The sequence below is a fragment of the Colossoma macropomum genome, unplaced genomic scaffold (assembly GCF_904425465.1).
Source record: "Colossoma macropomum unplaced genomic scaffold, Colossoma_macropomum, whole genome shotgun sequence".
Taxonomy (NCBI): Eukaryota; Metazoa; Chordata; class Actinopteri; order Characiformes; family Serrasalmidae; genus Colossoma; species Colossoma macropomum.
In genome coordinates this window covers 32,314,503-32,329,125 of record NW_023494802.1, presented here as the reverse complement: position 1 = coordinate 32,329,125, position 14,623 = coordinate 32,314,503, and the positions used below count along the sequence as shown (strand labels likewise).

Here is a 14,623-nt window from a genome sequence, read left to right as displayed (position 1 = left end):
TGTGCAAAGCTGTATGCAAGCAATACTTTGGTCCTACCATGTGGTCTAAGTGGGTTCCACTGCAGACACTCAAAAACTTTGCTTGTGCAAAGCTGTTGCATGACAGAATGATTATACCGATATTTGTCACAAGCAGAGTTAATTATTTTAATGTGGTTTTAAGAGGCTTCCTAAGAAAACAACACATCGTGTACAAGTGGTCCAAAATGCAGCAGCATGAATCGTAACGAAATCAAGCGAGAAGGCTTACACCCTATCACCTCTTCTGAAAGAACTGCACTCATTTACAATAACTTTTAAGACAGATTTTAAAGTTCTTTTACTTGTTTTTAAAGCTCTGATGGACTAGCACCTATGCACCTCTCCACTGAATGTCAGTTTGTATATCTTTTGCATGATCTTAGATCTGCAGACACTGGCCTTCTGCAAATATCCTGTGTCAACAGAAGAAGAGCAGATGGCTATTTTTGTTATAACGATATAACGCTAAATTGTTGAGCTCGTTAACTTGGGTACAATTCATTACGATGAGGCAGTCAAATACGATACGCACATCTGAAAAAATATCTTTTAATTTTCTTTTAAAATGATAATGTATATCAATTTTATTTATCTACCTACTCTATTCTGTAATTTGACTCAAGTTTATTTTATTGCTAGTTTCAATACTAGTTTAGTAATAGCACACGGCATGTAGCAAATATGCTTGTTAGACAGATTCCAAAGAGAAAATTGACCAGTGGCTTCTTTACAAACATTAGAGTACCTTCTAAAGCCTGAGTATACTGATAAATCACTGAGTAAACCAGTTATTAATATCAGTGTTACTGAGCTCTTTCGAGGGCCAACTGAACAGCCTCCTCAGCAATGGACATGCTCAGCAGTGGCAAGCTACCCAATGTACAGTCAAATTTACCAGCTTTTGTTAGGGTGATGTGGCAAGGTGCTTATAGGAAATATCATTTTATTATAATTTTCTAGAAAGGTGAGTTTAACAAAAGTGTGGCAATAAATATCTAACAATATGTATAGGTGGTAATCCCTAGATAAGCCTACCAAAACATTTGTCAAATCTTTTAGTGATATATCTTCTAATGAAATGAAAGCTTGATCTCTCTCTTACCATGATCAAGTTTTATATTATTGATTTTAATAAATTAAATAAAGAACAGAAAGTGTGAAAAGTCTTTAGCTGGAAGTTAGTTAAAGCCCACTTGCTGATAAGCCCACACATTGTTTTATTTTAGAAAAATGTGAATTTTAATAATAAGCCTATGAACAACAGACACTTATAACAAACATATAAACTGCCACCCAGTTCCAGTGAGGAACAGTGTGAATTAATTAAAAATGACAACAGCAGACTTTTTCTCATGTGCCTCATCAAGATATATTCTAAATGTATACTGAAAATGCTTCTTTTTCATGTATTGTATCAAATTATGTTAGGACAGTATACTGAGAATTTAGCCATCACTACTTTTTCAAAGTATTCTGCCCGACACTGATAATTGTAAAGCATTTTGAGCTGCTACATGTATGAAAAGTGCTCTACATATCTATGAGATCATTTACCATTGAAAGGCTGCTACAGCTGCTCCATGATGTGTTCTGAATCCACTACATATGGTCATCTTCCGGGCTTGTGATTACGCATAACGGTGCAGCAGATCTGCACATCACGAAAATGACTTTCAGAAAGCCTTGAAATGAGTGTCGAAGTATGAATGTGACTGCAGTTTTACTGCCGTACTTTCCTTTTTTGGAAAAACTACCAAAACAGTTCATAAAGAGCTACTAATCTGGTCTTTAGTTTTCATTTTCTATTTCCCCACAAACACTCGCCATTTTACAATCCAGTATGTGCACAGGAAATGTTGGCTGAATTCTTCTACATTCACATTTAAGGCATCCAGAGTGACTTACAAAAGTGTTTTGTTGTCCACTCAGAGAATGCGTCCTAGCTGGTATAAATAGGTTACCCCTGAACCCAGACACTGTCAAACAAAGTGCCGATGCCTGGATAGAAAGATACAAAATAAAGAATTAAGACATAACATAAGTGCACTACAACACAATGTGCTGGATTATTGTCCATTTGCCTAAGGAAGTACTAAGCAATGAGCACGGAATTTTCTTCTGACTTAAAACCATGTTTACCTTCTTATTTTCTTAGGATCAATTCAATGTTTCTAAATAAATTATTGACATCATTTCTGTTTCTTATTTATTTACTTTTCCTAATATAATGGGGACAACTTGGTAAACATAAAATTAACATGATGATATGTTTTCGTCCTGTACACGTTTTGTGCACGTCAGTGTTCTTTGGGGTCAGTCTGACCCCAGGCTGATTTAGCTGTATAACACATACATATCAACATTTTACACACGTTTGTTTTGGTTGTGTTGGATGATACTGAAGTCATTATAACATGCAATTTTATAACCTTCAAAAAACTTCCCTCTGCTTTTGGACCCTAACCTAACATAACCACATCTGCAGTAGTGTGAGAACCACTGACGGTTCACATGATATGGGGGAGGGGAACCATAATTCCCATAAGAACCAGAAGTTTAAATTGCTGGGGTCAATAGACCCCAAGGATAAAAGATGTTAGTAAATTTGAGGAACAAATGGGTTAATCATGACCTAAATTTTAATACATATAATTGATTCAAATACTTGCAAGAAAGTTCACTTTTGAGTAATTTGCTCACTATGGACCCTAAGGGTGGGAATCTCTAGGCACCTCACGATTCGATTCGATTACGATTCAGAGGGCTGCGATGCGATTATAAAACGATTATCGATGCATCTTTTTTTTCTATACAGGATTTCTATTTTCTCACTGTCTGAGGACTTGGTAGTTTTAAAGCAAAGTATTTGTAATGATCGATAATGAATTTATTTCCAATATCTTTTATTAATAAATCAAATGGAAGTGATGTGGTAAGTGAACTAGAAGGCTCTCATTCGCTGCTCGTTTGGAGCACATGAGACGCTGCTGCCACTCATCTGCGATAAAATGCAGTTATGGTGAAATAAGATCCAGTGGCAGTGGATGTCCACGCAGCACGTTGCAGCCGTCCTTCCCGTTTTCTTTAGTGATTTTATAACTTCTCGTTGGTCTCGTTGTAGAGCTGGGGGGGTCGCTGTGTCAGTAAAATATCTTTGAGACGGGTCGCTGTATCTCGGCCCCAAGGTGCGCAACATAGCACGAAAGCCCTGTTTCGCAGCAACTGAGAATTGCCGTGCAGACTGCAGGTCACCTAGCAACGATGTGTTATTCACATTTATAAGCAGCACAGTTGGTTTCCTGGTACGTTAAATCTGCAACGAGAGACTGTCACACACTAAAAAGTGGCGAGGCTGAAGTTGCTTCTCTTTAGAATTTTCTTCTCTTTAGAATCGATTTTTGACATTTGTGAATCGATTTAGAATCGTTCACGTCCGCATCGCGATGCGTCTAAGACTCGATTTTTCCCGCACCCCTAATGGACACAATATTGGAAAAAAAGGATTGTATTCATAATTTTGACCCTTTCTTACCAGAGCTGTGGACTTTTTTGCCTTTTTATATTGAAAATGTTTTATGCAAATCTAACTGAATATCTTCATAATCATTGTGATTCACATGTCATCGCCGTCCAATGAAAAACAAGTATCTCCAAAATAGTAACTTTACAGGACAGGGCAAAAACCTTCTTTACTTTCAATGTAAGTTAATAGAAAAAGCTTTTACTCTAAGCAATTTTGGACCATTTCTATTGGTCCAACCATCATGAAATGTTCACACAATGTAAAGGACAACTACTGAGCTCAAATGATGCAGAAAAGTAAAAATCGCAAAAAATGGAGATACATGTTTTTCATTGGACAGCGACGATATTTTCACTTTCATATATATGCTGTACTATCACTGCGGTTATTCATAAAACTAAACAGTTTTTAAGCTATATCCATTTACACATCTCAGGATTACAAGGGAGATAGAAACACTGCAACTTTTCATGATTTAACAGTGTAATGCTACAAATATAATTGTAAACATAGTTAATAAAATATTTTGTCAGTACCAACATGGATTGATCACCTTTGTTGAGTTCTTTATTATGTTAATATTTTCAGAATATTATCATGTGTTTATTTCATGTGTGATTTAAAGGGAGCGTTTTTGATTCAAAAGCAAGAGAACAACTCTTTTTAATATTATTATGTCAGTATTCTTTTTTCACATTACATATAATCTGTAATAAATATAATAAAAATAACCATATCAGTTTAGAATGAAACATATCAAATATATAATTCCCACTGCATTACCAGTGCATTAAGACCAGTGCATAAAATGGTAATATAATTTCTTTACTCATGGTGAAATTGGTTTAAAACTTTGACAAAATCTTGAAGCAATATTTATCTTTTACAATAACTGTAATAACTAGGTTTTTATAAGAAAAAGGAGCACAATTAAAAGTGCTATATTGTGATGCATAGTATCACACAGTTAATATTAACGAATATAAATGACATGAAACAAAATTATAAGATCAAGGCTAATGATTCACAGTTTCAGGGTTTATCTAACTTGGTCATGTAGCTGACACTGACTTCAAACTGGAAAAAATGTAATACAGTCCTAAGTATTGTTTTTAAACATAAAAAATGATGCATTTAATATTTAATGAACTTTAACACTCATTCATTAGCAACTTAAAACACTTTTTCCTAAAGCACATTTTAAAATATATTGCATTAGAAAACAGTACTTACAACAAAATCAAGGAAAATCCTGGAAAACGTAACAAAACATCCAAACATGCAAACAAAAGTGATCAGTTATGCCATGTTAGATTGTAAGCAGTCACTTAGGGTGAGGATGGAGGTATGACAGTTTCCCTCACTTTCCTTGTTAAGCTCGCAGGAGAGAATTTAGCAGAGTCTGCAAGGGTTTGAAGTCTTACGCACTTAAAACACCTCATGAGAAGTTCATCACCGTTGAACAGATACACTAGTGGGTTAATGACAATGTTCAGACATGCCAGTCCGTTGCCTATTTGGTTGGCGATGTAGACATCGGCAAACCATCTCTGGCAGACGTTCCTGGTCTTCCAGATCCGGGTCTGCAGGTTGAGGTTTCTGAATATGTGGTAGGGGATGAAGCACACAGAGAAGAGTAGAGCCAGGACCACCACCAGCCTTAGACACCTCAGTTTCAGCAAGTTATCTCCAAAGTCTTTATTCGTTGCCAGAGTAAAAGCCACATGTCCATAGCAGCACACCATCACCACCAAAGGTATTGCAAATCCAGTAACAGTTCGCACAATGCTGTACCGCAAATATTTCTCTGTGCTGTTGGTCACCGTTGTGTCGTAGCATTGCGACATGTTCTGGGATGTTTTTTCAAAATACACCTCAGGCAGACTCTGAACGAAAACCAAAATCCAGACCAGTGCAGTTATCCCCATAGAGCAGTGCGCTCTTATTCGGCCTTTCACCTTCAGAGGGTGGACAATGCTCAGATACCTGTACACACTGATAACTGTGAGAAAGCCAATACTTCCATAGAGATTGATACTGAATAGGAATCTCGTTAGCTTGCAGAGGCTTTGTCCAAAGATCCATTCCTGTCCATTCGCATAATATGCCACCAAAAGTGGCAAAGTGAGCAGGTACAAAATGTCTGCTATACATAAATTCAGTGCAAAAATGTTTACATTTCCCAGCTTTGTCCAGTTTGCATGCACAGATTTCAAGCCAAAGCAATTGCCAAGAAGTCCAAAAACAAAAACAAAAACGTACACCGTGGATAAGAAAATGTGGGTAAAGTTAAAGTCAACCTGTTCACAGGTCAAGTTGGTGCCCATTTTCCAGTTCTTGGAATAGCACCAAATGTCCCAAAAGTCAAGATCAATAGGCTTTGTTGCAGGCTAGCCAGCCTGCAGTCTGTAAAGCTGAAAAAAGATTACTTTTTTCCTTTATGAAGATAACAGTTAAACACAGACGTGTTGCTATGAAACAGGAAGTGGTATTTGCAGAAGCAGTCATGTTCAGTGAGTGTAGAACAGGTGGTTTCACAGCACCCAACCAACCAATGAAGCACCATAGACTCTTATTCTTCTATTTTTGTTCAGAGAGTGAAATTATAGTGGATGACTAATGCTGATTACTTTTTTCATGGTGGTTTCCTTTGCGTTTCCTTTTAGCAAATGATGCCAATAGCCGTTTTCAAATCCCTTGTGGCAGAAGGCTGATCTTCAACAGTTGGTAAAGCAAAGGTGAACACGTGGTTGAAGCTGGAACGTGGTCTTCATTGCACAATGTTTTGTTCAGTTTGACTCTCACCGCCCCCATCATTCATGCTCTTTTGTTACAGTTACAGATAATAGCTCAACACATTTTCCAGAGATTATCAACACCCAGCATTTTCTTTTTAGGTTGAATCCGCCACATCAAGGTCATGAAAACTTTGCTAAATATTTAAACTTTTTCACAATCCATTTTTCTTATACTGGCAGTAAAGCTGAGATGTTTACCTATTCTGCGGTTATCGCTTGAGGTTTACTGCATATATGCTCCATTTCTGAGTTTCAAGGTCATGATTCACTTTAGCAGTTCAGTTTCATATTGTGTCACATTAACACTATTTATGTGCCATAACCTTTATGATGTAATTGACTGAAAAAAGTGAATTAGTTTTTTGAAGCACTCAAAAACAAGCAGCAATAACAGTATGCTCAAAAAAAAATTACAAATCAGTATATGAACAGGTCTTGCTAACAAGAAACAGCACTAGCATAGTGCAGCTTTATGAGGTAACATAAAACATTTTTTTTCAGACTGATTTTGGACTATTTGTATCAGTCAGTTCAAGAAATGTTCATGCATCATAAATGGCAGCTGGTATTTTCAAATTACTGACTGCTCGTAAGGAGGGTTGACACTTGGTTTTGTCCGAGACAAAGACATGACCGAGTAAAAATAATGCCCAAGATGTGAAAGCCAATACACAACCACTACCACACTGAACACACATGCTTATTCCTGTAGCATAAAATTAAAGGGCAATTGAAGATAATGCCTTTATACATTGTCCATTGACTATCAATGTCCAGTATTTATCTTTTAGATCCAATCTGCCCCAGTTAAGGTTATAAATGTATTAAAATGCTAAATATATAAGTAACCCTTTCAAATTTCTCTCATACTGCCTGTGCTGCTGAGCTTTTTTACACTGTGCTTGGTTTTTACACTTACACCCATTTCACACCCCATCTCTGGAACACAACTGACCCTAATGATTCACTTCCTGTCTGTTCAAGGGTTTCTTGTAAGTGCAAATGAATGTCATTAACTTCTTCCATATAGGTCCCCGTTCTCCAAAGGCATTTTAAAGTTTTTTTTGTTTTTTTTTTATCCATTGGCTACACCACCAATTACTCTTTTCCTTTATTTTATTATTACTGACACTGCTACTGCATACCCGACTCACCCAACCCACACAAGTAAAGAAATAACAAGTGATGAAGAAAAGGGAGAGAGGTGCAAAAAAGAGTAACAAAAAGGAAGAAAATAAATAACAACAACAACAATGCAAACAGAGACACGAAAATAAATAAAGGGTACATACATTCAAATGGATTTTATGGGATATTGGGTGTTATGTTATGAAGGAAAAGAAATTGTTGTATATGGGAAAAGCTGTTTTGTTCTTTCCTCCACATTTTTGCATGCTGTGTCCATGATGTGCGCAAATAACAAGGTTTATATATCACTGTTTTAATGAATTCAACATCTTTTGAAACTGCTTGACCTGTTGTTTTAATAGATGTTGATGTTACTGCATACATGTGTGGTCAAGAGCTTCTTTGAGAAAGGTCTAACTGCAGAGCCGCAGTACCGCACTCTCAGACCCTTGCTGTAAGACCCTCACTCTCAACTCCAAATATGATGTTACAAAGTGCTTAAGAGGTTTAAATAGCTATAATATATTGAGTTTTATTACATGGAGGGCACAGAAGGTGGTATGTAACGTTTTTAGAAACCCTTAAATACAATGTGATCATGAAAAAAAACACCTTACCGAGCGTTGGCTGGAAGATGGAGGCTCAATCTCAAATGGCTCCCTACTCCCTTAATAGTGCAATGCACAGCAGAGATTGCATGACTTCAGTCCACAGTTATGTGATGAAGGTCAACGTTAATTAATTGCTGATGCCATCATGAATAAAACCACAGGGAAGGGAACGATTTGCAAGAAGTGACTTTAAAAATCCCTGATGAAGCCAAACTCTACAGGTTAGTAGAGCATGATGTGCCCTCCGACGAGCCCTGGATCACACTGCTAGCCTTCAGGGAACCAGAGATATGAATCCGGAATCTCACAAATTTGCAACCCACTTAGGCGCGCACCCTAGGCAGCCTTGCCAAGATGCTCACCCACCACATAACTCAGAAAAATTAAGAGGAACTCCACAGGTCAGCAAAGCGTGATGTGACCTTTCCAATGAGCGCATTACTAACCTTCAGGAAACCGAAGAGACAGACCCTGAAATCACTTCACTGAGGGATCTATGTTGTTGGCTTCACAGTCAAGTGATCAACAACTAGTCGACATCAAGCTTAAAGCGTCATCGCTGAGAAGTAAAGTTGACAAGTCGACTAGTCTGTGCAACTTCTACTGCGTAGGTCATAAAACTGTGGCTTCTACACAACACTGTGTTAGATAGGAAGTCATGCAGCTTGTGCTGAATATAAATTGCTTTCTATGAGACATATAATACACTATATTGTTGTAGATGCCGTTATTTCATTACCTACATAGGGAGTAGGTAGCCATTTCAGATTCACCCAGAGAGTTGGGCTGTGTGAATGAGCGACTACTCAGTAATGATTTACACCTGTGCATGCTTAACAGTAGCCCGCAGTCCCAAAATATACTTTAACACTGAAAGAACCAAAATGTTACCAAGCATTTTTAACAGAGATAAAATTATTAAGATGATTAAAAATGCTTTCTTTCAAGTAATAAGAGTAATGCAGTATAAGTACAATCCATCATTTACTCATGTACTCAGAGCCAAAAGTGTTTCTGAAATCCAAAACAGAGGTGTAAGCAGCTGCAAGTGCAAGTGTGAAAGCTCTGCAGTTGGACACTACTGTGGCTTCTTCTGGTGCAGATTCAAAGTGTCTTGTGTGCTAAGAACACTCACTGATGGAGAAACTTGCTTTGTGTGCTTTACATATAAACACTCTGGAATTCAACTATTACACACATAAACATGTGTACATATTATATTTAATATTATTTGTAATCTGTTTCTGATCCTGTTTCCTGGATGTAGACAGGGCTCAGAGAATTTTTTCCTACTTCTAAAAGTTCCAAATCTAAAGCTAGCTGCTGTAGGGAAATAGCAGCTAGCTTGGTTGTTTCACTGCATCAAATCAGACTGGCGCAAGTTGAAGTTTCAGAGCACATCATTTTTAGTTCCATGCACTCAAGCTAAACGTAACATTAAGTGAAATAAGTAGAAGGGGAAGAGCCGGGGGGCAGATAAAGTTAGGATTACAGTGCGTAGCAGAGAGAACCAACAGGCAACTTATTACGAATTCTGTCCTTCTCTAACAAAAGAAAAAACTGACTTTTTAGGTGTGTCAATCTGAATAAGATTAATAAGTTTTCTTTGGGGACTATTTTGTCTTACAACACCCTTCTTGTATCATTCCACCATAAATTGATTAAACTATATTTTAGACCACAAATTTTATCACAAAACTACCATGAAACAATGTCTCAAACATCAGGCAATATACTCGTAACCATTCCATGTATTAATTTTCTGTGAGGGAGCTTTTAGAGGGGTTAAACTCTTCAGGTGTCTGGTTCCTATCACCACCACTATGAACAATTCTGACTTGGTAAGTTTCTCTGGAATGAAGCATTTTATGCCAAATCACTCTGAATAAATTTGTTGACATGTTAACAATTTAATTTCAATTTTGAAAAAACAGTTCCCCTTTAAATAACGTGATCCCCAATTTCAGATGTTTAGCAAGCTGTTCAATGCTAAATTACTCCTCTTTAGTTCTCTGTTAGTTTCCTAACATGGCAATTATCGCCTTTGAAGCATCATCATGGGGTTACTTGTCAATTGCTGATGATATCTGATTACAAGCCAAAGGCTGTATGACAGAAATTTTCTATGTTTTTGTTTTAAGATATGACAAGTCAAGCTAAGATTTTTCACAACTTCTTATTACACAAGCAAATCTTCATCTAGGAATTTCATCATATCTTGCAGCACCTCATCTCCAGTTACGAAATCTTAAACTTACTCAATCAAAGTCAACAACCAGCTGTCATACCTGTTACCAAGCAACTGACCACACGCATGAAAATTAAAGCGTGATAAGTGATGAAGTTAAGAATATTGTGAGAGCGCTTCGTGCTGTTAATCAGAGCCTTATTCCTCCTAATGAACAGACACACATTCAAATCTGTCACCACCATCACTGTAATATTTTATCTGACAAGTTTTCATCAACATTAACACATGAAGGTAATAGGAGGGGACGGTGGAAATCGTGTCTGCAGTGTCTGGGATTTTTAAAATGGTGTTAGAAAAAACTCCTAAGTCAAAGCACCATTTTCAGTGTAAATAAATGTAATGTCATTATGCCAGTTACAGTGAACTGTGCTGCCTGTCACTGCATAAAACAACAGAAACAGATGGTTAAAACAGAAGTTAAGACACCTCTGGGGTTTATCTTAAAGTTAGTACAGAATTTATTTTTGTTTGGTTAGGATGTTTTTGTAACACTGTTTTCTCATCTGGAGTTAATGGATAAGAATATGAACTTAAGAACTGTTGTTCTATAACAGCTTCTGGCCTAAATTCAGTCCTAACTGAAGTTGTCATGGTGACTAAATAGAGAAGATTTCAGAGTTAAGAAGTGTCTGTAATATGGCCCCAGGTTTCCTCAAATGATTTAGTGTTATTTTTTTAGATTTGCTCTGAGTCTTTCTGTGTTGGGGTGATCTGTAAGGAGGCTGAGCGAGGCATTTTAGAGCTAAGATCATTTTAACTACAGAGATCTCGTAATTCAGCCAATCTAGTGACATTCACTATAAAAATATAGCTCATATAGGGTTTTGAACACTTTTTGTTCACTGCACTGGCAGCAATTTTTGAAAAAGGCATTAATTTAGACTAGGCTAGACCCAGAGTCTCACAAATTTAGCCACCCACAATTCATTTAATTTCTATAAATTGATTTTCATCTAGATGCATTTTAAAGTGTTTTTTTTTTTATTTTAACCACTGTGTTAAAAAAAATTCGGAGTGCAAAAGTTATGATAAAAGGCTGGTTTACCACAGAGGCACGACAGCTTTGATGAATTATCCTGTATGGACCACAGAACACCTTTCTGATCATATCTGAATTCCAATGTCTGAGCCCCAGCAACCTTTCCGTCATGTCACTGTAAAAGACCAGGCCACAACAAGCCTCACCCAACTTCTCTATAAGGTTTATCGCCCTATGAGATAAAGATGTCACGGAAACCTTGCGGAGGGCAAGACTTCCTCTAAAGAGTGTTGTAAGCATCTATTCTGAACCTTCAAGAAGAGAGACAGATCAAAACCCATAAAAAGAAAAAGGTATCACTTAAAGACAGAGTGTGTGACATCTTTTGACCCAGTAGTTCAAAGGGGATACACACTGTCTTCAATGGAAAAGAATGCATGAACATCCTGTTTTCACAAAAAGACCGTTTTCCATTAGTAACATCAACATGGACATTTCACAGGTCATGTGACGTTATCATGAAATGATGCCATACGGATGTGTAAGTCATTCTTTTCCCTCAAGTGTGTTTGAAGTGTACAAAGCATGCCACATTCAATCTCGAATTAAAGGTAAAATCATGCTGGAGACATTGGAATGATCTACATTTTATGTCCAGGATAACAAGGAAAGCTGATGGGCGTGATGAAGACTGGAGGAGGATCCCAAACCCCTCCCATGTGGAAGGAGGGCAAGTCAGCATTGAGGAACGAATGTGACAAGGATTGGGTTGCTTCCCACGCTTAACCCCACTAAAAGTCACAGCACCTTCTTTGTTTTCTTTGAAGTTGTGAATTCAAGGACTTCTTGATTTAAGTCACCAACTTTAGAGACAGAACGTTCACCTCCAACATGTCGGCTGATCCCATTATTCTTACTCCACAGAAGATGAGACAACGCATGCAAAATTCTGGAATGGTACTTGTTTCTGTCCTTCTCAATTCCTGAAGATGGACTTTTTTGATGGAAGCCACTGGCTGAGACCTGAGTCACAGAACCCAAGGACACACTTGAGTGTAAATATAAGCTACTCCTCCAATATTGGCATGGTGGGAAGTCTCGAGATGCTGTAAACCCTCTAAAATCAAATTTGGTGACAAACTTATCTGCAGATAAGTTTATCATTGGTGTTTATCATCTTACATAAGGAATTAATTAGTCCTGTTTTTGGTTTCATGCAGTGTGTGAAATATCCCTTCATATTTGATGTTTTCCATGTTGGCTGGTTATTTCAGCGTTGACTGGCTGCTAACTCACTCGCCACAGAGCTTCAGTGGCAGCAAGTGTTTGGTTTAACAATTCCTCTTTTGGAAATGCTCTTTCTAGTTTGATAATGCAGTCTTCTACATATTAATCTTACATCTCCTCTTTGTCTTCAGTTTGAGAAATGAGTATTAAAGCACTCTTTTCACCAATCTTTTGGGAAATTTTTTTCTGATTTGCATATTTGCTATGGCATATTGTAAAGATTTTCAGATGTATTCTGGGCATAGTTACAGTTTCTAGGTTATAAAGGATCAACAGGGAAAACCTGTTTGCTACAGCACCATCCTGAGGCAGACAAGTGCTGCATCTCTAGTTAGTTAAGAATATCAATGACAGAAGCTCACCGATTGTGGGTGAAGCAGCTAAACAATGGCCTTTCCCTGAATTTGTATTTGAGTGTCTATTTCACCATAACGGACAGCATAACGTCATAATAAGTTTATTCAAGGTGTCTAAGAGGTTAATTAGGGAGTCCAGGACCTCCAGGACCCCCCCTGTATTTCGCACCTTGGTTCCAGGCAACTTAACAGTACTGTCTGTTTACAAATATCTCTTGAGTTTCTCATATTACATTAGTCAGTTTGTCTATTTTACTTTGTTCTCTGTCTTTACTGTATACATTTATCTCTCCTTTTACCAAATGCTTTATATTAAACTGTAAATGTTTCACCCATCTGTGTGTATTTTGTGTCACAGAAGTTCTAACAGTTAAGAAAGAACTCTGTCTTAGTAGAAATGATTATTATTAACACTTTACAAAACATCGTTAATACATTGTTGCCACCTTCTGGGTATACTTTTTAACTGCACTAATGAACACGCTTAACTTAATTAAAGGCGTAAGTTAAGGGTAGTCTTGAGAATGAGTATTCAACTACTCATTCAGAAATACCAGTGTTTTGCATTCGTGTTTACCTGTTCATCATATTGCCATGACGCCTTGGCGCTCCCCCCTGCCGGAATGTGCACCTTTTTAGCTTTTTGCTAACTAGTTTATTGTTAGCAAACTGTTTCAACATCTCCAGCTAACATGGCTAATCTAGCATTTTAATTATAGTTATTTTCACCTATTCATCGATTTATCGCTCTGAAGATGTTAGCTAGCTGACGTTATTGTACTCTGATAGCTTGAAGAAATTTTTTCATTATATTTTTTACTTAGTTAGGACTCCCATGTTGTTGTATATTTGGTGTTCTCCAACCATTCTGGACACATACTCGAATTTCAATCTTGGCAACTACAACAAAGATAAAGTGACACAACTTTCTGTGGCGAGCTGAAGTGATACGAACACCTATATTTCTGAGCTTAGTAACCAGAGCCGGTTTATGAGGAGCCTGGCGTCTATAAACTATGATTTTGCTCACATGCTCCATCTGAACCCACTCATTTTGGACTTGCTCGGGAGCGCCCTCTAGCATTTGAGAAACCCAGAAGACTGAGTGGTCTACAAGTTCTCTGTTAGTAACTGTCCTTAAGGCAATAGAGGAACTTGTTTTACCCAGAGTTTATGCACTTCTTGTTTCTTGTGAAATGGGTCTATTATAGAGAACAGAATTTGTGATGGTAGCGTTAGTAATTAAACAGTTTTGGACACTTTGTCGCACCGGTTTGCTCATTACTGTGTGACAACAGATTCTGTCACACAAACACTATACACATGTATATATAAGCACAAAATATAAAACAGAAACATAAAATAAACATAAAATATAAACTATAACTATAAATGCTGAGTTTGAATGCACACATGAGAAGAGCTTACTCACATTTGTAACAGGTCTAAGGAGAGCTCTGTGTAGGCGTTGCTGTTGTGGCTAGCTGTGCTCGCTAATCCTCCTCAGAGAGCTGAGCACAAAACTTCAAAACAAACAACGCAGTGGATTTCAGTAGTCTTGTCATGAACTTGAGGTTTAAGGAATTAATAAGGTCAAATTAAGCTTCATTTAGTAACTTAGTTAACCTTGTCCTCAGGTCGAAAAAAGGATAAAAATGAAGGCGCCGTT

At 37.4% G+C, this 14,623-nt stretch overlaps 1 protein-coding gene across 1 annotated transcript; it reads right to left on the bottom strand.

Annotated features, from left to right (window-relative positions):
* Positions 1 to 1,926: 1,926 nt before the first annotated feature.
* Positions 1,927 to 5,961, bottom strand: si:dkey-78k11.9 (P2Y purinoceptor 1). Its single transcript, XM_036591639.1, has 2 exons — positions 4,778 to 5,961; positions 1,927 to 2,019 (listed from the first exon to the last, which is right to left on the bottom strand). The coding sequence occupies exon 1, from the start codon at positions 5,869 to 5,871 to the stop codon at positions 4,873 to 4,875; it is 999 nt and encodes a 332-aa protein (XP_036447532.1). The 5' UTR covers positions 5,872 to 5,961; the 3' UTR covers positions 1,927 to 2,019; positions 4,778 to 4,872.
* Positions 5,962 to 14,623: the final 8,662 nt, after the last annotated feature.